General features: G+C 44.4%; 2 protein-coding genes across 2 annotated transcripts in view; one reads left to right on the top strand and one right to left on the bottom strand.

The window, feature by feature from the left end:
* The window catches only part of UBASH3A (ubiquitin associated and SH3 domain containing A), a 21,885-nt gene extending 1,016 nt beyond the window's left edge, over positions 1-20,869 (bottom strand). Inside the window, 14 exon segments of the mRNA XM_009327990.1 lie at positions 23-129; positions 649-755; positions 4,202-4,346; positions 5,427-5,519; positions 6,324-6,446; positions 7,861-7,897; positions 7,900-7,965; positions 9,940-10,066; positions 10,934-11,142; positions 12,036-12,205; positions 12,923-13,121; positions 15,419-15,605; positions 17,249-17,302; positions 20,757-20,869. Of these exon segments, the coding sequence (XP_009326265.1) occupies positions 23-129; positions 649-755; positions 4,202-4,346; positions 5,427-5,519; positions 6,324-6,446; positions 7,861-7,897; positions 7,900-7,965; positions 9,940-10,066; positions 10,934-11,142; positions 12,036-12,205; positions 12,923-13,121; positions 15,419-15,605; positions 17,249-17,302; positions 20,757-20,869 (1,737 nt within the window).
* A 1,949-nt stretch (positions 20,870-22,818) lies between these two features.
* TMPRSS3 (transmembrane protease, serine 3) overlaps positions 22,819-25,266 on the top strand; it is a 22,283-nt gene continuing 19,835 nt past the window's right edge. Inside the window, exons 1-2 of the mRNA XM_009327989.1 lie at positions 22,819-22,836; positions 24,268-24,412. Coding sequence (XP_009326264.1) covers positions 22,819-22,836; positions 24,268-24,412 — 163 coding nt within the window. The remainder of the gene's footprint in view (positions 22,837-24,267; positions 24,413-25,266) is intronic.

The raw sequence follows: 25,266 nt of genomic DNA, 5'->3' as shown, positions 1-25,266 counted from the left end.
TGCTGAAAAAAAATCTTCTTACCTTTCGTACCACCTGGGCAAAGTCGTTGCTGTCTCTGGCAGGGAGCCCTATCAGAGGTCGGGTGAAAGAAGCCAAGGAAGAGCCATGGCCCACAATGAGGATGACACCTGATATACCAGAGAAAGCAAAGAAAAGTAGTAAGGGAGCTGCTGCACTGTCAGGTTACCCATCAGCAGATGGGTATGAGGCTCTTTTGGGGTCGTTCATCTTTGCAGACCTCTTTGATAATGTGTCAGAGTGTATTGTGCCGGTCAGAAAAAGTCTGGTGTGTTGTAAGCAATGCCAGCTAGTAAGAGAAAGCATTTGCTAGGAAAAGAGAAAAACGAGCTTTCCAGAAAAGTATGTTATCTTATGCTGAGCTACATCCCAATGTAGAAAGACCAAGCAAAGAGTATACTCTTGCAATTTAGTACTCTACTGTCTTCTGTTTAATTTTGCTTTTTCATTTCTATCCCATAAATTGCATTGATTTTGATTTAGTGTAGCCCACGACAAGGACTAAGAGTCTGCCTTAAGCTCTGTGCAATACCAACAGCTCGTGTTAAATGTGCTTCTGTTGGCAGACCTTTGCCTGTTCCTGTTGCTGAAAGTGTCTGACAGAACATACAAAGACCTGAAACCATTACCTTTGCTGGGGCAGGCAGTGATGATCTGTTTTATAACCGCAGAGCTTCTGCTTACATATTCTTCATAACTTTCCGATGGCACCAGAGAAGAGAGTGGGAAGTTACCCCTGACAATAAAATCACAAATATATGTTAATCTAGATGAATATGAGGACACTGTTAGCACTGTTGAATGACTACACCAGAGAAAAGGCACTTGGTTAAAAAGATACAGGTTTATCTACTGACTTGGCTGACATACGGCTACCTCAGCTTGCATGGAGCATTAGCTTCCCCAACAGTAATTTCTATTAAATCTTATGGCTAAATCTCATAGCTCATAAAGCGCCAGATGCAGGGAAAACCGTGATTTAATAAAACTTGTAGTTTACAGTGGAGATTATTTAAAATAATATTCATGCCTAAGAAAAGCTTGTGCTTTGAGCAATTCTGTCGGCAAGGACCACTGCCCAGGTATGGACTGCAGACTTGCAGAGCAGACCAGCTCTAGCAATCCTGACTGAGTTCAAACCAAGGTGAGACACTGATGATGTGAATGCTTTCAAGATTTGGCATCTCAGAGTTAGTCTCCTTAATAAGTAAAGCAAAACAAACAAGGCATATCTGCGTTAGCTGGACAAAAGGATAGTGAAGACTTTCACTCCTAGAGTTAAAAAAAAAAATGTTTCTGAGGACATTAACCACAATGCACCACTCCTAAGTATCTGAGCACTTCTTCTATTTTTCCTCTATTTTTCATGTCATCCTCTTAATCTATCTTCTGAAGGAAGGGGAGGTGTTCACTGCTAAGGCTGGCAAATATTGTTAGCCACGTGTTGTGATACAATACAGGGTGTTAATTTTTTTTTTTACAAGCGACTGCCCCCCTCACTCTGATTTGATTGTCTCCTTATTCAGTGAATAGGCAGGAGTAAGATTAGATTAATATATTGTAGTAAGGTATGGTATCACAGTGTACTTTCACAGGTGAGTCCTTGGTACATTATGTCAGCACAAACTGCAGAAGTAGAAAATAGGTGGTAAAACCATGTGAAACGCTCATGCTGGTTTGTTAATCATAGCTAATATTAATCCTGGCTAGGTTGGAGAAGTCTAGATTGGGGTACTCAAAACTAGTCGGCCTTTTGGCAGAGCTGCAATTTTTTTTAATGTGTTGTCCTGTTGGCACCTCAGTCCCTTCAGTATTAACCCTGTTATTAACCAGTCGTCCTGCAGCAGAACTGAGCATCCCCAGCACTGGCCCCAGTGGTTTCCAGGCTAAATAGCAACAGGAGTGCTCAGTCCAGGCTAAGGTCTCTGTGGGAGTGCTGTGTCCAGCTGTGAGTGCTACAGTGCGAGTGAGATGAGGACCAACAAGAGAAAATCCAGAGGGGAGCAGTGAACAGGGGTCCAGAAAGCACAGCCTGCAAAGAGGATGGGAAGAGTTCAGCTTGGAGGAAAAGGCTGAAGAAGGACACGATAGTAGTCTGCAAAAGGCTGTTGTGAAGAGGAAAGGAAGGGTCTGTCCTCCTTGCAAAGGGTGAAGAGGAAAGAAATAAGTGGCTTACACTGTGACTGGCAGTCTTTAACAGCAGGAACGGCAAAGGCAGAGTTTATCCTGCTTTGGGACAGGGAGCATCTACCACCCCTCTGCTTCTGTGAGAGCGTAAGAGGAGAGAGAGGCAGAGTTAATCTCACCCAGCCTTAGCTGCCTACAACTCAAGTGTCTGGCTAGGTCAACGGAGACAAGTAAGCCCCTTCAGAGGGAAATTCATGCCATCTTAAGTGTCTGACATAGGCTATCTAAGATGGAAAGTCACTGTCTTGGGAGTCGCCTTCTTTCCACCGACAAGAAGGCTGCTAGCTAACCATCACAGCCTGGGCACCCAACTCTTAGATGTCTGCAACTGGGTGCAGTGAACCTCAAGACGATTTCATCTCAGCACACAATGCATGGGCAGCAAATGTTTCAGCACCACTCACGTTGCCTCTTAGTGGCACTGGAAACAGGAGAATTTGGGTTAGGTCCACTGCTGACAGGGAACGATCAGGGACTTAACCTAGTTGAAGGTTGTCATTTGAAGTGGGTGAATATAGTAAAGCCAGCCCCTGGGACCTGAGGATTTGAACCCTGCATGTGATGGGAAGAAACTGGCATCATATGTGCAAGTTTATAGCTCATCCACCCTATTTTTGCCTGGACCTGAGTGAGCTGTGAGGGGTCTGAACCCTGTACTAGCACTGCTTCAGAGCTTCCTCTCTCAACTCCCCACTGCTCTGCATTTGCACCCTTTTCTATGTGAAAGTTTGAGGCAAGTGATTTTTTTATTGAAAAAACTAGGGAAAACAGTCTGTTGGCGGTAAAACATACCAGAAAGTACTATAATCCAAGAAAATGAAGGATTTTATTCCTTCGTGCAACTTCAAATGAAGGCAGTTGCTTGGCTGTAAGAAATGCATTAAGACATGAGAAGTTTCCTTTCCCCCTTTCTTGTATACGTGGGAAACCCCAGAGACGCTCACTTTTATTAGCTGAGTAATTTCCTGGATCTGGTTGTGCACTGCAAACACAGAACAGCCTGGTTTGTGACCAAGATGAGGAGCTAGATTGAATTGGAGGTTTGTCATTTCCTGCCCTGCTGTGGTTTGGCAGTACTCAGAAAAGGCATCACCCCCCCCACCTTGTGAGGGCCCCAAAAAGCCCTTGCTGAGCACAGTACTAATCTTTGAGCAATTCAAAACAAAACAACTCCCCTCCCCGACCGAATTCGGCACAAACATCAATTATAGTGGGCACAAACATCAATTATAGTGAAAAGCTGTTACCCTGCCTGCTCCCAAAAACAGAAGGACAGCTGGTTCTTATCAGGCTCACCTCTCTCTCCCCAGACCCTGCACGGCTCTGCCCCGGGGTGCACGGGGGTGGCACCCCGCATTCCCTTCCTCTTGTAGCTGTTGCTTCAGTGACACAAACCAGAGACATTTCAGGTGTGGAGCTGCCACCTCCCAGCCTGGGCTCATGCTCTTGCCACTGCCCTGCAGACCCTAAACAAAGGGCTTACTAACCTTTTCTAAAGTGACGTTTCTTCGTCGCTGAAAGCCAGCGCGTTATTTACCTGACAGGTTATTCTTCACATTTCTAAAATGTGCTTCACATGAGCCAAAGGTAAAACCAGAACTCCTGGTACCTGACACTAATGCCTGTAATGCAGCTGTCCTTGTGCATGACAAACCATGGGCCTGAGCCGGCGCATCTGAAGGCAACACCAGAGTAGGGCAGGTCCCATACACAAGTATCAGACGTTTGTGCATGTGCCGGTGCACCCATGTGCTACGTGCACGCACATTCCCAAGCGTGTGTGTGTGTCTGTGTCAGAGCAGCAAACAAAGTTGACTCTTGGCACAAGACAGCTGACAGCATATCATATTTTGGGAACAGATCATGCAGACTTGAATTTGATCAGAATCACCCATTTTTTGCAGTGTTCATAATGGTTTATGATAAATAAAAAGTTGAAGAGATACCTCAGGGGAAAAAAAATACGGCTTTAACAGCTAGATACAGAGCAATTACCTGTAGCTTGTGTCTATTTTGTAAGAGGCCTCTGCCAGTTCTGTCACGGTCATAAAGTTAGGAATTGCTCTGCTTGCTTCCCACTTGGTCCATTCAAACAGTCCTGGTTCCACCCTGATTTTGACCTTTTGATCTAATTTAAGCCCTGCAAGAACAAGAAATATTTATTAAGAAGAGAAAGGTACACTCGAAGTGTTACATTCGTGCTGTACGTTCTATCTTGTTCGCTGTAATGTTTTCATTAATGAAAATGAATTACTTATTGACGAACAAAAGAGGATCGTGTTGATTAAATGAAGCCAACATTATATTCTTCTCTGACTTATGTTAAGGCACTACAAATTCTTACATTATTATTATTATTATTATTATTATTTCTGGAGCTCTCTTGTGATGATCTGCAAGGTATAGGAGAGAACAGAAGAAAAGACCTCAGTAATGTTGCAATCTGAATAAACTTTATTTTATAATAAATATATGAATAAAAATACAACATTTCGCTCAGTGGTCCTTGGTGGGGCAATAAATTGTCCTACACGGTTAGACGTGGAATTGTCTTGTCAAAAGACACATTATTTTGTTGATTATTCTCAAGAGAGGTTACTGAGTGGCACCAATTCCCATAAGAAATGCACTCCCATCGTAATTCTGATGTAAACATGGTAACGAACTGTGAACCTCTGACAGACCTGTCGGAGGGGACAGGAGAAGAAAAAGAAGAGAGGGAGAGGGAGGGGGAGAAGGAGAAGGAAGGAGGTTCTGCAATATGAAGGAATTAAAATAGTCTGGCTTGCAAAGACAGATGCTTTCAGGAGAAAGCTGTCTTCCCTGGTTCACATACATATCCTTCAGAGCACTGGAAACATTTGGGTTTTGGCTCAGAATATTTTCTGGAAGAGGTGGCAGTGGTGATTTGATGAGGAGCTGCTAATGTTGAATTCAACCTCATGTGGAATACCTCTGTTTCATATAACATTAGATTTCATTTTAACTAGCAAGGACTAGAGTTAATGGGATAGTACTCTCCAGACCATACACATGGCAGCAGGTTTATTACTGCCTATTATTACCAGCTAGGCAAAACCACCTTGTCTTTCCTGCTTAAATATAACAACAAATAACCACAAAGTTGTACATCTTAATTACTCATCTCTGAGACTTCACAGAAGTTTGGTGAAGACATTTTCACCGTGGCAAAAGCACCTGGCCGGTTTTGCTGCCTTACCCTGCAGTACGTGTTGAGCTGTCTGTATGCAGCGGAGTGCGGGTGATGAGTACGCGTAGCTGACTGTCACCTCCTGGTCCAGCAGAGCTTCCCCTGGATGGGAACAGCAAAGCGAGTTGCTTTTTTACAAATCATGACAGGTAAGAAACTACTACAAAATACTTTCTGCAAAAAACAGCTTGGAGCTTTTCAGTTTCATTGACATGGGGTACATTGGCAGTCCCTTTCTATTAACTTTTTCGCACTATCGGCTGACTGAGCTCACTATAAAGCTCATTCTGGTGGCAACAGCAAGTTTAACATGAGTGTTGGAAAGATAATTACATACGATTCACTCCAAATCTGCAAACAGCAGTTAGGCATTTGGTTGTCTCCGTATATCTGAATCATCAGAGACAAGCATTTGCACCAGACTTGCATTGTCACAGTCAGGTGCGCTTGCTCAGGGAGCAGGAACAACTTCATCTCGTGAGTGAATTGAGTCAGACTAACCCATACCACCCAGCTGTCAGGTACCTGTGATGAGGTGACCACACTCTGCTGACCATGAAGCTGCTTCCTGTGGCCAGCCCTTCACTCCTCACTGCCCATTCAGTGACAACTGCGTAAGACATTTGTCCCTTGCAGACAAGCAGCAGGGCACAGGTAGTGTTGCAGCTTCTTTCTTTTAACTTTCTTTGCCAGGAACTGGCAGAATGGGTCTCAAAGATGAGCAACGAGCCCCGCTCTCTATTTTACTATTTCACAAGATCTTGCAGTGGTTGCCCATCGAGAAGTGTTACCACAATGAGTGCTGTGAGGAAGTTTTTCTACTGCAAAGCCAGTATGAGCTTTTGCAGGTGATGAAAGCCTGCTTCCCAAACCCTTATATTTGCAGGAGGATATTATCCAGCTTACCTATAAGCCTTGACTGGAAAATACCACAGCAAGATAAAGGAGGATCGTATTCAAAATGCTTCACGCTGTCTTTCCGCTTCGGCAGGGTGGAAGGGAAGTTCAGATCTGCTCTGTAGTATTTTCCTGAAACGAGGTGGGACATTCTGCTGCAGCACAAGGGAGGCAGCAGCTGAACGTACAGGTGGCATTTCGTTATAATGGCTTCGTTTCTTCTGAATGGTTGGATGGCTGGTTCTGAAAACTCAGTCCAGAGTGACATCTCCACCGGCAAGTGAAACAGGCCGAGGCCCGTTCTCTGGCCACAAGGGCAAGTGATGAAGCAGGGCACCTGCCCAGGGAGCTAGTCTCTCTTCCCTCCACCTCAAACACCCACGCTGTCTGCCCACTGGGGAGCATGGTCTGTGCTCTCCCCAAACCTCGCCTGGAAACCATGTGGGCAAGGGGGAGCAGCCGTCAGCCGAGACCACGCCAAGGAGACAGCTAATAACTAAGCAGTTTGGGGGATCATGGGGCAGTGCCTGAACTCAGATGTCTACAGGATTAGTTTAGTTCTACAAACATAGTCAGTGTCTCACTGATGAAAAAAACCCGGTGACTGCTATTACCTGAAAGAGATCACATTTTAAGGTCACAACACTGGCTTGGGGAAAGACCTGTCCTAACAACATAGAACCTCTTCTGCAAGTTCTGAAGGAGCAAATGAGGGGGAGGAGAGAGAGGTCAGGAAATCATGAGAATTCGGCTTTGTGGGGCTCAGATGAAACAAAAATCCTTTCCACATCGATATTCTTTTCCCATTGCCAAAATGACAAAAAACATTTCCACTGAAGAAAAATGAAACCAATTAATTGATTATGCAGCCAGAAGGTACCACCCTCATTATCTGGTGTGAATTTCGCATGCTTAATATAGGAGATCTCCAGCATAACAAAGGACACTTTCAGCATAAAGTTCTCCCTTCTGAACTCCCACCTTCTTGTTCCCTTCCTTCCTCCTGACACATATTTCTCTGTTCTGGGTCAGTTTTCTTCACCTTGAAACATACATTTTTTTGAGAGAGGGGGCCAAGAAATTCAGCTTTTAATTTAGGTCAGTGCTGACATCTCAGTTTCAGCATGGTTTGCTCTTGCTCCTCTTCCCCAGGTTGGACTAGTGACGTACTGTGACTCTGATCCACGGACCATGATTCTGACTCAAGCGCAGAAAGGTGGAGGGGTCTGACAACCACCACCTTGTGTAACGAGTGGCAGAAATCTTGTGTGTTGTACATCCATCAGTGAGACACACGTCCGTCAGTATCACAAGAGCTTTGCTTGTTCTGCAGGGTTTATCTAACATAAACATGAAGGACTTTAGGGCATTATGAAATACTGGATACGTGCAGGTCAAAGCAGTGCTGTACCTGATTTGCAATGTTACTCACTGCTTTGTGTCAGTGTTTACATTTACACATAGGGGACCGAATCTCTTGTACCCATAACTGGGGTTAATTGGTTTTGGTTCTGATTTGCTAAGATCCTGCCATTATCTTACTCACCATCTGCAGTCAAGCACTGTTGAAGCCAAGACTTGACTTGCCAAAGACCTGATCAGCTCTTTCCCCGTGGCGCATCACCAGCACACCTCTTCGCAGGGTGGCGTTCTGAGATAGCTGTGTAAAAAGGGTTTTTCATTACGATATTATATATAACCTGCATGAAAAGTCTGGATTCCTGGATGCTGCCTGATGGAGGAAGGAACAGCAGACTTGTCCTGGGAGGTTTATAACAAGCACAGAGGGGGAGAGAAAGGAGCTGCTATAATAGATGCCTATCTTTAGGACAATAGTAAGCCTGACTGGCTCTCCACTGAAGGCAAATGAAAGAGATCCCTGAGCTTCATGGGCTACAGATTAGGTTTTAACTCTGTGTGTACACTAGTGAAAGGTAGTGCTGATAACAGGTCTTTTAATTCCAGTGAGGGAAGGAATTATAATTTTAATATATATGGTTGGTATAAACAAAGGAGGGAAAGTAGCTAAGATTTAAGTGGTAATGCTCTTTTCTACACCAGGACTAACACCAAGCTCATCTTTCTTTTCCTAATGAGAACACTACTTTTACACTTTTCACAACTGTGTGGCCAAGTCAACAGTGAACCCAGATCTCCTCTGAGGCCACTTTTTTACTCAAACTGCATGTAATTACAAATAAGTTCTAAGTAGTTTGGGGTTAGTATACAATGCACGTTAAATACAGGTAAGACGATAAGGAGGAACAGGTCAAAGGCTTTAAAACTTTTTCAGCAGTAACCCATCGCAGCGTTACTGCTGCAGCACTGCGGTTAGCGATGTGTATCTTCAGCAGCAGAGAAGGGAATTCTTAAGAGATTTTTATTTATGTATTTTGCTAAACACTATTGCATTTCTGCCATGAAACACGAATCAACCGCCACAAGATCAGAGTTTAAAACTGAGGTTTTGTGGTCTTGCTCTTCTGCTTAGGAGGAACCCAGAGGCTGGGGAAACTCCTAGACTTGAGATGTGCGCATCTACAAAACGTGTTCCTCAGGCCAAGCGGTGGGTCTGCCACAGATCTGAGTTAGAAAAGAGAGGCCAAGATCAATCAAGAGCTGGTAGAAGGACGTGTGACTCGTGCAGAAGTTTCTGTCTTAAGTTGTACACACAGCATCCTGGGAGGCCCCAGGATGGAAGTTCCCTGAAGGTGCCCTCAGGTTTCTCTGATGTTAACACAAATGAACCCAGGGTTATCCCCCAGCACAGCGAGAAGAGAGGCCGTGGGGCCAGCAAGCCCAAAGGGGCTTCTGCAGCATGTCAGTGTGCCAGAAAGGACCGTCTTGACATCCCTGACAGTCAGAGCCAATAAGGCAGTGCAGGTGCAAATGTGCTTTAGGTAAAAAACCGAGTCCTTATTTGTTTTACTCTTTCTACCAGAAGACCAGTGGAAAACCTAGGAAAAAATTGATACATGTTGATTTGAAACTGGGACAAAAACGTAATCCCATCAGTACTGCTAACCTTTCCAGCTGGTCTCTTGCTGTGGTTCTATGCAGTTATTTGCATTAGCTATGTATCTAAAAATACAAAAGCAGATGAAGCATTTAAATGTGCTAAGTTCTAGGACTACATAAACCACCAAGGTGGCATCCATAGAATCTGGACACAAAAGTAAAAATCAACAATGAGCCTAATTCTGTTCTAGTTACTCTGTTATGAACCCGTATGAAAGTCAGGGGAAGATGTGCCTGCGTCTCTCTTGTCAGACTTGTTGCCATACGTCTGCACAAGCCTGCCCAGTAAGGCTGTGCACAGAGAAACCTGAGCAGAGAACTCGTATGTTGTACTATTATGACAGGAACGAAAAGAGTTTTATGAAAGAAGGCAAGAGTAATATACATCAGACACGTTACAAAATATTTATGAGATATTATACCATACAGTATGAGCGTATAAGAGCGTGTGTGTGTGTATATCTATATATATATGTGTGCTTTACAACATAACATGAAAATGTGAGGGAGAAAAAGGAAGATACTATTAAATTTACTAAATGCTTTTAATTAATAGTATATCTGCACAAGTACATGGCAAAGATAAGAAATGGAAAAAAACAATTACCTGAAGAGAAAGTACATTGGTTACACTCCTTGACATACTGGGACTATGGACTTCTCCATTCAGCTTTACGTTAGGTTCATTTTCAGTTTGGGTGAATAATTTCGAAGCTGTTACAAAAACATATTCCCTGTAGAAAAAGCAGAAGCAACACACACACACACAAACATATGGGCGCGCACACACAAATAGAAGGGATTTTTAAATCATGATTTTGTCTACAGACACATGTAGACAAAAGTCAGGATTCATATTCCGTTCAATATTTTTTGCACACTTGCAATCCACTTTTTCACTTTGTTCTTGATTTAGAATCTGCCCAGTAAAAATGAGGCTAAAATAATACGAACTGATGGCATATATTGGGTGTAACCCTGCTAAAGTGTGATCTTCAAACAGGAAATACTACCTGGTTGCCTCCTCTCTGTCTCTGAGGACTCAGCAAGAAGTGGACCTACACCTGCCTGCTTAGAAAAATCAGCTCTAATCTACAAGTAGCATCAGCCGTGCTGTCAGCTGCAGAGCAAAGCGCAGGAAGCCAGACAGATGCCTGCTGATACAGGATAAATCAACAGGATGAGGGTGGGCTCAAGGTGGTGGAGCAACCTTTGCGTGGTTTCATGTCAAGTTAACTTTGCAAGCTCTTGAAATGAGAAAAAGAGAAGAAAGAAGAAAGCAGTGAGCCAGGCTGAAGGCTCAGCCTGCCTGGCAGAACGTGGTCTTTTAAAACTCATTAGGATGTTCAGGTTGTTCAAGAGTTAACAGGGGTTATCCCTGAACTAACGAACTCTGGGTGTCTGTGGGTGTGTGTCCTATGTCGTTTCTTCCAGAAATCTCAACATCCCACCCAGACCCCCAGGACCCCTGTCTCCTCTGCCCACGCCGCCTCCAGCTCCCGCCTGGCAGCCCACAGCTCACGGTGAGAAGGAAAGCTGCCACATCTCCCCAGCAGGAAAAGCGACTGACGTAAAGCAACATCCATGGAACCCCAACTTACCTGTGCTTAACCCACGTGTCTGACTCGTTGGCCTTCTCAGTGTAGTTTTCGGGAAGAAAACCCCTGCAGCCGGTCCGATGCGAGGTCCCGATCACCCAGCCTTCGCTCACGTCAGACTGCTGCGTCGGGTCAACATAGATGAAGTCCCCAGTGTTGATCATGAGTTCATCGATGTTCTGGGGCTTGTACTGGAAGAGGGCCCTCAGCGTCTGGGGGGAACATGCAGCAGGGTCAAGCTGCTGCCCGGAGTCCACTGCTGCACATGCTGCAGCAGTTCAGGGGATGCCTGTTCAACTCTCTACTGGACACAGTGACCAGTACTATTTTCCACTCTGCAACGTGCTCTTTAATGGCACTTCAGCAGAGAAAAAGGAAGACACTACTGCATTTGCAGTATGTGTAAAAATAAGCACTTGGTTTTCATAAAAATACTTTTTTCCTGTAACTAGTACAGACTTATTTGAAAGCAAACATAGCAAAAGCATTATCAGCTATTTTTGTGATTACTTGCAGCTCTCCTGGGTGTGACCAAAATCCAATATGAGACTTGTGACAAAGCAATATACTGATCCGACTAAAAAATGTTGATCATTCCATAATTTAAATTTGGAAGTGAGAACTGGAGAAATGTTGACTGGTTTTAACTAAGAGTCTGTTAAGCACAAAATCATCATCGAGAACTGTACCCTGCTCATTGATATTTAATCTGTGCAGTTTTCATCATGGCTGGAACAATCAAGAAAACTAATTTTGCTGAACGGAATCTTACTGCAAAGCTGTGATCTGACAAATCCTAGCAAATATTCAAGGATCATAATTTCCTGTCTCTTTTATTTTCTCATGTTACGGTAAGATTAGTTTTTTCTGCTGAATTTTGGAATTAGACCTTGCTGACGTGCCTGTCAAGCAGCCTACCATAAAGGTATCTTCTACTGATTCATGAGTACAGTTTTGCAACCCAAAGAGGTACTTGAAACAACCATGCTTTTTGAAACATTGTACTGTGCATGCACTGATTTTCTTCATTAAAAAAAAGTCAAGATGATTGTAGCAAAGGGTCTGACCGCGGGCTCAGGAAATCAAATAAATCTGATGACAATACCTGGTAATGCACAAAACGCATGTCCCGTGAGTAGAGAGCAGCTACCCACTGGCAGGTCTCCCCTGGGTTGATGCATTTGGCCAATTGTTCCAAAGTCTTCTGATGGTGAGGATAAAACTTGTGAGCCAAGGTAAGGTGGAGCTGCTTTAGGCAGGGCTTCACACGGCAATCTAGGAATGAATCAATCGCATCACAACATAGAAACAAAGGTCTTTTAAAGCTCTTCTTGTTTTATCTTACACGCTTTGCATGATGCAGGAAATATCATAGTAATTGACAGTAGAGTAGATCATAGTTTTGCTGAATAATGGTTTTGCAGAATGCCATGGTTTTAATCATGCCAAAATAATTCACAAATCTGGACTGGATTTGCTCCCTGGCTTTAGCTGGGAGAAAAAAATGAACAAGGGCTTGAATTCCTTTCCCAGTCTGGGATGTATTGAACTCGTTTCTCCCAGACGAAGCTATGCTGGGGCTGTGTCCTTTCAGTCTCCACTGGTGATGCAGTTTCCCTTGAATGTCACTGGAGTGGGGATTAGGACCTATTTCTCAGGGATGCAGTCGGGCCATCAAGCTGGGCCATAGCACCATGAGGATGGAGGTCTGGGGATAGGGAGTGTTATATCCCTGCCATTCTTGGATATCCCGATTGACGGCCTATCAAGTCACACAGCCAACCATTTCAGCTTCTAGACAAAAGCGCTGTATCTTCAAAGTCTAAAACATGCTCCCTTAGCCACGTTGTTTTCAAATCTGTAGGAGGAAAGGGTGCTGGCTGGCAGTAAAACATCAGCTAAGCTCCCCCAGAGACACAGGAGATGTTTTCAGTACCATGCCTAAGCATTTGTGCTACGACCCACCCATTTTCCCTCTGATGTTGGTCCTACCTGCCAGGGACGAAGCCTCTGAGGAGAATGCCAGAGCAAACTCTTTGAGGGTATTTGCATGGCTGTCACCAATGAAGAAGCCAAGGTAGCTGGTGGATGAATGTAGTGTTAGGGAAATGGATGGCGGAAAGCACTGTGAAAAGCTGTCACCGACTCGCTTTAAGGTGTCATACAATAATTCCACTTTCTGGTCTTCACACTGAGAGAAAACAGAGGAGGAGCAGGCTTTACCCACTGGCTCAACAGCCACTATCATAGCCTATGTTATACAGGAGCACCAGAAAACAGTGTAGGCATCAGACTTCCTGAGAAAGACAACACACCTACGAACCTGCCTGAAATTCCTGGTACTAAAATCAGTAATATTGGGCAGTTTGATCAGCACAGTATCCTGATGCTATAATAGAAGATTAAGCCTTCTACCAGGAGGTGTATTTAGCCTCGGTAGGAAAGAGCCAAAATATTTTACCGTCTGACAGGTGTGCAATAAACTGCCTGAAATGAGGTGGGGATCACGATTTCCCTCTTAAATTCTAAGTAAGAATTTGTGTTATTGTTATCCTATAGTCCTTAGCTGAAATCGCTCCTGCTAAAACTTCGAGATCTCAGATGCTGAGCAACATACCTAGCAAAATTCCTAAGGCATCTTTGTCATTATGGTCCTTAATGCTCTAATCATAGCAAATTAAAGGATTGTACAGAGCCATACTTCCACAAAAAAGTGGCAATTAAGCAATTTAAGAAGTGAAGAGACAAAGATGGAATTTGTGCCGTCCAACCAAAGACAGGAACATTAATGATGCTCCATTGCTGCGCTGCTTTATTCTCCTCCTCAGAGCCATTTGCTCCATTTAGCCTTTACACTGGGTCAAGCTGCTGAAAGGGAAAAGCAGAAGAGAAGAAAAGAGCTCCTCCTGCTTAGACCGTCTTTCTCTCTCGAGCATTTCTCAGGCCACAGGGAGGAGGGATGCACCAAGGGGGCACCAGGCAGACTGGGCTGTGGGGGGACAGGAGCTGGTGGGATCCTGCACTGGGGCAAGTGCCATGCAGCAGGCTCCTCTGGGGCCGACAAGTCCAGGAGCTGCAAAAGACATGGGGAGTCAGGAAACAGGAGAGGGACGGGCCGGGAGAAGGAGGTGAGAGCCAGGTCAGTGAGTCTCACTTTCTGCCGGTGAGGCGCCCAGGTCAGCTCTTGCTGACAACCAAGGAGCAGGGAGCAGCACCGGAGGGTGCATTTATCCCTAGAAATATGCTACCTGAAACAGGGCTGAGATGCGTGAGGTGAGGGTTGCAATTCAGTTGCCTCTTTCGGGGGCAGGCCTTTAAACTTGACACCTTTCAAGCGCATGGCAGTCATTAATTAATGATTTTTGTTCTGTATAATTGTGATTAATGGCCACAGGGTACCATTCAATATTTTGCAACAAAATACTCTTATTTTCACTGTCTATACTTAGTGGCATGGTTTATGATTAACAGAATAATTTTTGTCCAGCTGCTCTATCTCATGTCTGTTTCAGCGCATCTCAGCTGCAGCTGATGTTCATGTGCCGCACCATCAATACACGCAAACTGGATTCCAGGTTACTCCAGAGTTTTTCCAGACCAGTGACTCTTTGCTGGTCTTTGCTGATACTGGCACAATCACCTATGCAGGAGAAGCAGCTCTGCTGGGAAGTTCTCTAGAGGGTTACCCAGCATTCAGAAGGCCACCTAGGAGGACAGTAGCCTCTCTAGGACTAGAAAACAGCCCATCGGGAGTCCAGCTCAGGAGCCTAACTTCCATGTTAAATTATTGACAAAGTGACTCAATTGCACTGCTGAACTCCAGCCTGGGTCCCCTTGCTCCTTCCATCCCTGTGCATTCTGCTTCTCTCTTTTTCACAACATCCAAGCTTCAATAGAAAGGGTAAAGACTGGGACACGCCACCATAGCAATGACCTTCTGGCTGGGGCGCTCTGGGGAAGGCAGGGCTCTCCCTGAGATTCCCGTAGGCAGAACACCAAAGTTGTCTACATCCTATGATAATGCAGTCAGGCTGCACAGCTGGCTGAAGGCAGCCACTGCTGCCCTGGCCAGGAAGGTTTAACACCCTAGGTCGATGCAGCAATGGGCACGGTCTCTGAAGCCTGCCGATAGCTGCATGTGGGGAGCAGTGCTTCCTGCTGGCAGGTCCACGTGCAGCCTGGACTGCACAGTGTTGCTCTAGACGGATGCTAGACACGTGTCACTCAGCTACCCCGAAGCATTCCACTGGCCCCAGCATCCAATTTTTAGGTATGCTGAGGCCTAAGGTGGGTAGTTAAAGTGGGTGGTGGGAAGAAAGCCCCCGGTGCCTATGCAGGGGCTGAACACTCAAATATTAAGCAAGCATGCCTGGACCTGGGTCACGTCAGGTTTGATCACCAAGGAGAAGTTCTGATGTAAGACTATGGCAGGTGGCCCAGTTTCACCAGTAGTTGATATTTGACCCTTGCACGTCTTTTGTGCCTTACTGTGAAGAAATCGCAGAGTGTGATGTGTGGAAAAATCTCATGGGCTCTGTTTTTCCCGCACTGGCGCTTGCTCTCCTTCCAAAACTCTTGCAGGTGGTTATGCAAACGGCCGGTGGGACACAAGTAAAGAGCATACTCCTGAGGGATTGGGTCGTCCAAAGAGGGATCATTGCAGTGGGAGTGCAACCTGAAATCAAGAGCATATCACAGAGAGTAAGCGTGTGCGCCGCTTACTCTTGTTTCCTGTGGTTGAAGGCATACATAGTAAAGACCAGAAAAAGGAAACACAAGGTTGTTATTTTCTTACAAATGAAAAGCTAAAATAACAACTCTTTACAAATTTTCTCTCTGAAGTACTAACTAATGGAGAATGGGGCTTTTTTCTGCTTATTTTTTGTGTACTTTACATTTTATTATGTGCCTTCATTTCTTTCAATGTCTGAAAATGAAAGACAACAAAAAAGATTTTTTTTTAGGGTTTTTTGGATTATTTTCCCCCCTTTTTCATGACTGGAAACAGAGGACTGGAGGAGGAAAAAGAAGAAATGGGTAGAAAATGTTGAAGAATGACAAAATGAAAATTAGCTGAAGATTAAAAAAAATACTCAAAAAGAGCCAGCCTTTTTATTCAGCCCTAATAAAAGCAAACAAGACAAATCAGAAAATGCACAAGCAAAGGTCAGAAACTCGTATCCCATGTGATGATATCCTTCAACTTGTTCTTCACATGCTGTATGTTTGGCTTCGCAGCTGTTGGATTGGGAGTGATTGTTGGAAAGCGTGGTAGCATCCCTGACAAAAAAACTATTTGGGAAGAACATGCCATTCTCAAATGTCTCCTCTGGCTTTTCACAAAAAAAAAAAAAAAAAAGAAAAAAGCATTCAAACCAAGCAAAAAAAAAAAAGCACAACAAAACCCAGAAGAAAGTGCAAGGAAAGACTGGATTTAATTTGAAGGTCAATTAAAGCAAAACAATCAATTATCAGCATATGAATAACATATGAATACTCTGTGAGAGTCTTGGTACAGAGGAAAAAACTTTGCAGGGATCAAGACTAACAAGTGATTTTGACTCTAATGATACCTCACTCTGACCACCAGCCTTTCAGCCTATTTTATAATGAGCCTTTCTCAAGGGAAGAAGACGGGCTGTTTGCCTTCGGCCATTGCCACTTAACCCCACGTTGTTACTGCACGCGTTTGTAACTGCAACCATGGGTTTACAGGTATTTTCCCTGTTTCCTTCCTCCTTTCCTTCGGGACGGCGAGCCCAGGTTCCCCCCTTGGTCCCCGTGCCCGTTGCCCATGGGTGCACATCGCGAGGTGCGAACGCTGTGCCGAGGCAGGGAGGACATCTACCCTGCGGGTGCCTCCGACCGCCTTCCCAGATGTGCCCCGGTGCGCGCCCACAATCCTGGCTCGGAGCCTGGGACTCCCTTGCACAGGCAGTGAGCAGACCTTGGTGGCCACGGCTATAAATAAGCAGGAGGCTTAAAACTGAGGAGGTGCATCTGCCCAGAGCAGCCGGTCCCATGAATTGACTAACATCGCTGTGGTGAAAGTAGCTGCTTCTGCCCAAGACTGCCCTTTCCTCCCCAGCTTTTTTGATTTACCCCAGACCTTCTGCAAATAATCTTGCTTCCCAGAATAAGTACAAATACAATTATTTCTTTCTCTGCATGAACTAAAATGAAAAAAAATAAAAGAACTCAGATGCAGGTTTTTTTTATGGCAGCTAACTTCAAATTCAGTGACAGAACCAGCACATGAACAAGGATTTTTAGCCAGGTTTAATGCGAAAGCACTCCTTAGAAATCACAGGTGCTTACCATTTTGCAGCGTCTTCTATTGTCTTTTGTCCAGTAGCAGCCAAGGCTTTTTGCCTAGGAAAAAAACAAAATGGATTCATCAGAATAACAGAAAGAAAACTCCTAGAAAGTAAAGAATAGACATGCTGTGGTCACGAAGTCTATTTTCCAGCACAGACAGGACCTTTAACAACTAGGTTATTCTTGGCAAACATTAATGTTCTTGAAGCCCTCCAGACAGTTTTTTCCACTGCAAGTCTTCAATTCCTGGAAGATTGGTAACCTGTCCTCCCCACAGGATGTCCTCTTTTGTGTTCTGGGGGTGGTTCCTTAGCACCCCTACTGACTATTTGGATTTCCTTAGGGTTGGGTAAACCATCCATCCATTCACACACTGTCAGAGTGGGGTTTGCTCAGTTCATAGGATAATGTTCTGGTTCAAGATGCCAGGCCCAAGCCCATACATATAAACAAAGCAAAACATACTTATATTGGGGTTTGAAAATCTGGATTGAGGGTCTCCCATAAGCCAGCAGAAAGCCAGATCTAAGCCACCAGTTCAGTCCAAGATGAGGGACAATATCTCATGTTTCTCTCTGTTAATGCAACTGTCATTCTCTGGGATCGGATTTGATTCGTGTTTCCTTTTCTCACTAGAGCTTTCAAAATGCCAACTATGTGCTTCACACGAACAAGTCTTTGTGACTAAATGCTAGGTGATGGGTGAAGGATTCCAGTGTTTAAATAGCAATTGGACCCATGAACCCCATTTCCAGCCTTGCAACCCGTCTACAAACTTCTCAGAAGAGACATGAAGGGAAAGTAGAGACAGTGGACATGGAGGAAAACCTGCTAAATTACTTGGCATCTGCTCATCTCTTTCCTTCTCTCTTGAGGCCATCCTTTCTGGCCACTGGGTCCTGAAAGCATTGATTCATTTAGTCTCCTCACATTTTTATCCTCCATCCATGCCTGTGACTCCTGAGCATGCACCAGCAGTGCAATGAGTGCATTAAGCAGCAGGACTCAGGTTCGTCCTTGATGCTTCCTCCCAGCCTTCTGTCTTCTCTCTAGTGTAAAAACTACACATGGGCTTGTTAAAAACATTTAAATGTACTTACGTGTAGGTGCAACCATGCCTGGCTCTTTAGTAGGTGCTCAACATGGATGAGGGCTAACGTGAGTCTTTCCACTCAAACTTTACCTTCTACCCTTCTTCTCTAAAGTAAATCAACTACCATGGCCAAATCAATGCAAAACCATGAGCTAGCTGGTCTAAAACTAGCCTGTGTCCTCTGTGACTGAATACTGCACATTTTCTTTCCATGCCTCTGCTGGGTCCCCCTTCTCCATCACGTCAAACACGAACAACCTGTGTTTTTGTCGTTCTCCCCATGCAGCCCTTCCTGCCGCATCCTGTTGAAATGTCAGTGCCTGCCGCTGCTCAGCCAATGATGCCTGACTTCGTCAACCAAAGTTACAGCTCAAAGTGAGTGTTTTACCGCTTCATTCCACGCTGCTTCTCCCACTCAGAGAGGAGCTCTGTGCAAACAGCCCTGAAGCCAAATGGAGCTTGACCTCAGCTTTTCTTTACTATAGGGCCTGCAAAATCATAAATGTAGTAAGACAAGCAAGAACTGAGACCATGGACTGTCCTGCTGCTCAGTACTATCTCCTTGCTCCCTTGTGGTCCTCTCTGTGCCTGTTCCCACCTTTTGTCTCATCATATACGTTGGCTGTAGGATGCTTTCCAGCAGGGTTTGTAGAGCCCTTAGCGTCAGGAGAGCGTTAGGCTGTGACTGGACATCTTATGCTTCCAAGATGAGCAGTGAAGATTGAAAAATAATGCATAGAATAAATTCTGTATATACCAATTTCTCTCAGATAGAGAGTAGGAATAAACCATTGAAAATCTGTATTAAAAATAGTGTTTTTATAGTGAGAATAAACTGGCTTTTCCCTAAAACAGAAACTGCTGACAGAGTTCAGTTCTGTGTAAGCACCAGGGGAGGCCCATTTTCTTGATCTGATGCTAGGCTTGATCCTCACATTTTTGGTTTTTGTTCTTTGGGGAAATGTTGCTTTGGCATGCTGGTTCTACATTGTGAAAGATTTTGTAATATTTCCACCCAGCCTCATTTTTCTCAGGCCGGGACATCTCCATAGAACGACTTTTCAATACTTTCATTTATTGTTCAGTCCAGGAACTACAGAGACAACTAAAAGGTTTTATAAAAACGCAATCAACATTTTGAAGATCTTAAAGTCAATAGAAGTAAATAAATTAAAAAATAAAGTGCTTTTGGACATTTTGTCATTTTATGTCGATTTGCATAGTACTTCTGCCACTGCTTGTTGATTTTGACCTGGGAAGCACAAACCCATCTCAGTAACAGCAGGAAGTGTTTCGAAGGGGATTTGAAGAACGTCACATACAGGACAAAAAATTCAAAAACTAGCCATTACTTTGGGGTGACCAAACTTATAGTATTGCTAGAGAAACGATGAGCCAGGTTTTCAGCTGCACAGCTAAAATTCCACTGCGCATAGCTGGGAACAAGGGTCTCACAGTTTCCTTGTAAGCTGTGCCCATCGTGTCTAAAATTGATCCACTAAACACAGTTGTTCCTAAAAAAGCAACACAGCACTTACAAATGGAGCCTTTTCAACTTGCTTAATTTTCAGTCAAAAGGGAGAGATATTGCTCTCCTTTCTATAATATTTTTATGAGGGGTTCTTTGACATTTAAATAAAAAGATTTATTTTTTGAACAGTTTGAACCGACGTGTCTGTACATGCCCTTCAGAAGTTGGAAAATCCTCCCTAAAACTTCCCTGTCCAACCAGAGCGATGTTTGGGGGAGGAGTGACCACCACGTTTCTTTTTATTAACTTGGTTAGCTGCCACCAGTTAATCTCTCATCCATTGGGGTTGCCAAGAATAGTGCCTCATTCGTTACTATTACATTTTCCAGGTAGGACATGCTTTTGGAACAAGATCCTGATTCAAGACAGGAAGAAAAACTGACAGACTTATGTGGCATCTTGTTAAGGAAAGCTTACTCCTTTAAAACAGTTTCCACTGGCAAAATCCAGCAGGAGATCTTTACCAGACCTTAAAAAACTTTGGATAGAAGTTACATCCACATTTAACTCCCTTATAATAACAGTGATAAGCAGAAAAAATGAAAGAGGATATATCCCAAGAGCAAACTATGGACATCAACTTCTTAACTCATTGTGAAGCCTCTCAACCTGAAGACGTGGAAGGGCGTGTGTCTTCAGGTATACACAGTATTTATAAAAATGGATACAGAGCGGGTTGTTTCTGCAATATGAGCAATACACACTGCTCTACAAGAAATTCAAAGCGAGACAGGTCTGATCCCTATATAGGGCATCACCCCCAGGAAGCAGTACGCTCTCTTAATGAAAAAAACCAAGCTGCCTGCTGTCGGGATCTTATGAGAAATACCTCTTATATCGTAAATACCTCTTACTGTGCAAAGGCAGCTGAACACATTACTCACGCGGTATGAGCTGGGAATCCTTTGGTGAGGAGAGACTCGAGGAGTACAGAGGTGCTTTTGCTCCTGTGCTTGTTGGACACCTTTGCGTACAGCTGTGTCTCAGCCACCGCCATCTCTCCGCTCTTGGAGGGAAGAAGGATGGAAGGAAGGAAGGAAGAAAGGACGGGAGGAAGGAAGGAAGGAAGGGAGGGAGGGAGGGAGGGAGGGAGGGAGGAAATAAGAAAATGAGAGAGGGAGAAAGAGGCAGCTAAAATAAAAAAACTCTCAAACCTCTTGTGATCTTTTCTGACAAAAGCTGACATCCTGTTTTCATAGCATCTGCAGCTCCAAACTTTTGGTTTAGGGTAGCTAAAAAAGCCAAAGCTGTCTGCAGACTTTTCCCATCTGCCCCAGCAGAACAAGAGTAGTAGTCCAAAGGTAAACACCACAGTCAGGGTGGACTTGCTGAAGGGTCTGAGGATGGGATCTTTTAGCCTTTCATTTTAAATTGTCTTCTGAAAGTCAAGAAATCCACCTGAGCTGCTACTGCAGCATGGGGGAGGCAAGCAAGGATGTCCTGCAGCACGTAAGAAGTTAGTCTGTAGGCCAAATTCTTTCCTTTTAGGCTCGACTTTCATGTCCTCCCATCCCTATCGTACATGGCTCCTGCTTTAGTCTTCTCAGTCAAAGGCGGTGAGCCGGCCAGCTGTGCAAGGTCAAACCCAATGTCCCATCTGGACATCATGCCCTGAGGCTGGGCTTGGAGCAGCTCAGGGTGGCAGCAGGGAGAAACCTGTCCTTTCCGGTGGTGCCAGTCCCACCATGGGAGCCTTTGCAGAGCTGCACTGGCTGGTACCCAGGGTTTCCAGCGTGGCCAGAGCAGGTGAAATGGTTGGAGACAATTTTCTCTGGCCTGGGCTGTCCTCATTGAAGGCACCACCTCCCTGGGAAGGACAGGACATCTCACCTCGTGGACTGAAGGGGTCACCTGAGCTGTTGGTTTCCTGAAATGAGCCCTCGCTTTCTCCCCCTTGGCTGAAGTTCCCCTTGGGGCACCTGGCCAGTTTGGGCTGCTTCTCCAACCGTTTGTCTCTGAAGCCCAGTGGGGAGAACATCAGAGCACTGTGATGTGGCATCCTCTCCTTTGGAATTGCCGGTTTCCATCGTGCACAGCAAAGGGACTGAACAGCTTCCCTCATTGCAGCCATGTTCCAGGGACGTGGGTTTTGTTATGGAAAACCTTCATTTCTTCCCTGGACTCTCAGGAGTCTTGTTTCACTTACATTGCCTTGGCTTTTTGCTTCACCTCTCCTCCTCCTTCTCCCCCCCCCCCCCCCATCATCAATTTCTCTTCTTAGTAAAAAAAACCAAGCCAAATTATTACTACTCTTGAGCACTTTATGAAGCTGAGCAAACATTTTCATTTTCTAAATCCTAGTGTACAAATGAGGTGATACTTCAGAAACACGAGATACTGCTAGCAAAGTACTTCCAAAATATTGTGCAATATTTAATTATAAAAGTTATCCATTACTAAAGCATGGGTCTTTTTAAAAAAACCCTCTTTAAGTGTGCTCTTTGCTGCAAGCACACAGCAAAGGCTAAACCAATTGAAGGAAGAGCAAGGTGAGCCTATGGGCCTTGTGTGCCGAAGAGACGAAGCACCTGGGACTTCTGCCTTCTGCCACCCACAGCTATCGGCAGACTCCTCTTCTCAGCTGCACGAGTTTTGATAAAAGATGAGCAAGCACGAGCCTGTGCAGTTTGTGGTGTTCCTTTGCTGAGGGGTTACAGAAAGGCTTGCAAATACTACAATATTACCTGATGCTCTTAGGCTAATTAAAAAGCGTGCTGAATTTTTATCTTCCCCTTTCCGTAGCCATGCCATCAGGGGCTACCTGATACTCCTCACCAGGTTGAATTACACAGGCTGCTGCCATAATGCCGTATACAACAGATGACTGAACGGGCAGCCGCAGGCGGCTCAGTGAAAACCTTTCCAGAGCAGACCGGCTTAGCAACCTCAGAATTTCCTTCTGGTTTCTTTTGATAATGAAGAAAGAAAACAGTTCTGCTTTTAACTATGACTTCTCAGGAAGAGGTGAGTGAAGCTTTGGGAGCATGTGATGTCCTCTAAATAAATGACACATCAGTGTTTAGCTTTTGTGTAGCATACTTCACAATGCTGTTTTGTTTCCTGATGGACAACTTATGCACAAGTTAGAAGGCTTTTTTTTAATACTTAAAAAACATGCACAACAAGCTGTCCTTTTCCCTGCCTTAAAGCTAGCAGATTCTATATAAAATTTAATTTTTGTTCATTGAAATGTACATGAAATTTTATCAAATGAAAGAGTAGAAACCTTATTGCAGTTGTTTGCCGAAAGGTGAAAAGATATTCCGGGTGAATTAAAGATTTAGTGTCACAGACAAAACACGTAGTCTTTGCCTAAAATGTGTCATTGTAATAATTTTCTGGGACTGACTCTGCAAACACTTATGCTGTTTTACAGCTTACCAGCTCCACTGTCTTTAACAAGTGTGGACCTATTTCACACCACTGTGAGTTCAAAAATCTAATTCTTTTTGCCAGTGAGTGTGCAGAATTGGAGTCAGAAATTAACATTTCAAATCTATTTTCCCTGAATTCTAGTGTAGCCCGTTTTAATTGTTTTTCACTGCGTAGAAAGTGATTAAAGCTTTTATGGAGTAAAATTCAGTGGGCCCCTGCATGAGGATCATGTAAGGTGCTGTGCAGATATCATATGCTTTTTAGTCTTTCTCTTGTTTCCTATGGTAATTAAAGAGTAGGGGATGGATTCACACCCCCAGTGTGAGTTATTAAAGGTAGCTACAGTGCTTAGACAAATTTGAACAAAAATTAACTTCAGTAGTTTGCTGGTAAATTAATTATAAGACCTCCTCTCATGAACATTAAGTACATAACTTAATGTACTGCATCCAGCTCTGGAGTCCTCAGCACAGGAAAGACACGGACCTGTTGGAGTGGGTCCAGAAGAGGGCCACGAAAATGATCAGGGGGATGGAACACCTCTCCTGTGAAGAAAGGCTGAGAGAGTTGGGGTTGTTCAGCCTGGAGAAGAGGAGGCTCCGGGAGGATCTTATTGCTGCCTATCAGTACTTAAAGGGGGCTTATAAAAAAGATGGCAGCAAACTTTTTAGCAGGGCCTGTTGCGACAGGACAAGGGGGAATGGCTTTAAACTAAAAGAGGGTAAATTTAGACTAGATATAAGGAAGAAATTTTTTACGCTGAGGGTGGTGAAGCACTGGCACAGGTTGCCCAGAGAGGTGGTGGATGCCCCATCCCTGGAAACATCCAAGGTCAGGTTGGATGGGGCTCTGAGCAACCTGTTGAAGATGTCCCTGCCCACGGCAGGGGGGGTGGACTAGATGACCTTTAGAGGTCCCTTCCAACCCAAACCATTCTATGATTCTATGATTCTATGATAACATTTTACAAGGTGATTATCTTCTTTTTTTTTTTTTTCCTTTTTTCTCCTGTTGACTCAGGTACAAGAGACAAATCCCACTACTGGAAGTCTTGAAATCATCTCTATTACAGAAGATGAACCGCCAGTACCAGAAATTCAGTTTTCCTTCAAAAGATTTTTCTTCATACCACGAGCAAATGTGGACCCCAGTGCAGATGGATCTGGTAGGGATACTGCACAGCTTTTTGACCTTTGTAATCTAAATGGTTAATGTAGGTCTTTAGCCTTGCAAAACTATGCTTGCCCACTCAGTCAGAGAAAGCAATCACTTAGAGGAAGAAGAAACACAACCTCGGTCCCCCAGCTGTGAGGTTTGCCAGCATATTAACAGGTGATGACACCTTGTGTTGGCTTACTGTTGTGGTTTAACCCCAGCCGGGAACTAAGCACCACACAGCCACTCGCTCACTTCCCCCGGGTGGGATGGAGGAGAGAATCAGAAGAGTAAAAGTGAGAAAACTCGTTGGTTGAGATAAAGACGGTTTCTATTAAACTGCAAAGCAAAAACTGTGCGTGCAAGCAAAGCAAAACAAGGAATTCATTCACTCCTTCCCATCAGCAGGCAGGTGTTCAGCCATCTCCAGGAAAGCAGGGCTCCATCATGCCCTTGGGAAGGTTACTTGGGAACTCCAATGGTTACTTGGGAAGACAAACGCCATCACTCCAAACGTCCCCCCTTCCTTCTTCTTCCCCCAGCTTTATATGCTGAGCATGACATCATATGGTATGGAAAATTCCTTTCAGGGATCAGCAGAGTCAGCTGTCTCAGCCGTGTCCCCTCCTAACTTCTTGTGCACCCCCAGCCTACTCGCTGGTGGGGTGGTGTGAGAAACAGAAAAGGCCTTGACTCTGTGTAAGCACTGCTCAGCAATAACAAAAACATCCCTGTGTTATCAACACTGTTTTCAGCACAAATCCAAAACATAGCCCCATACTAGCTACTATGAAGAAAATGAACTCTATCCCAGCCAAAACCAGCACAGTATCCACCCCTTATTCCATACCATTTACGTCATGC

Source organism: Pygoscelis adeliae, unplaced genomic scaffold (assembly GCF_000699105.1).
Source record: "Pygoscelis adeliae isolate BGI_AS28 unplaced genomic scaffold, ASM69910v1 Scaffold154, whole genome shotgun sequence".
Taxonomy (NCBI): Eukaryota; Metazoa; Chordata; class Aves; order Sphenisciformes; family Spheniscidae; genus Pygoscelis; species Pygoscelis adeliae.
The sequence above is the reverse complement of the archived record's forward strand: the minus strand, read 5'-3'. Positions and strand labels throughout refer to the sequence as shown.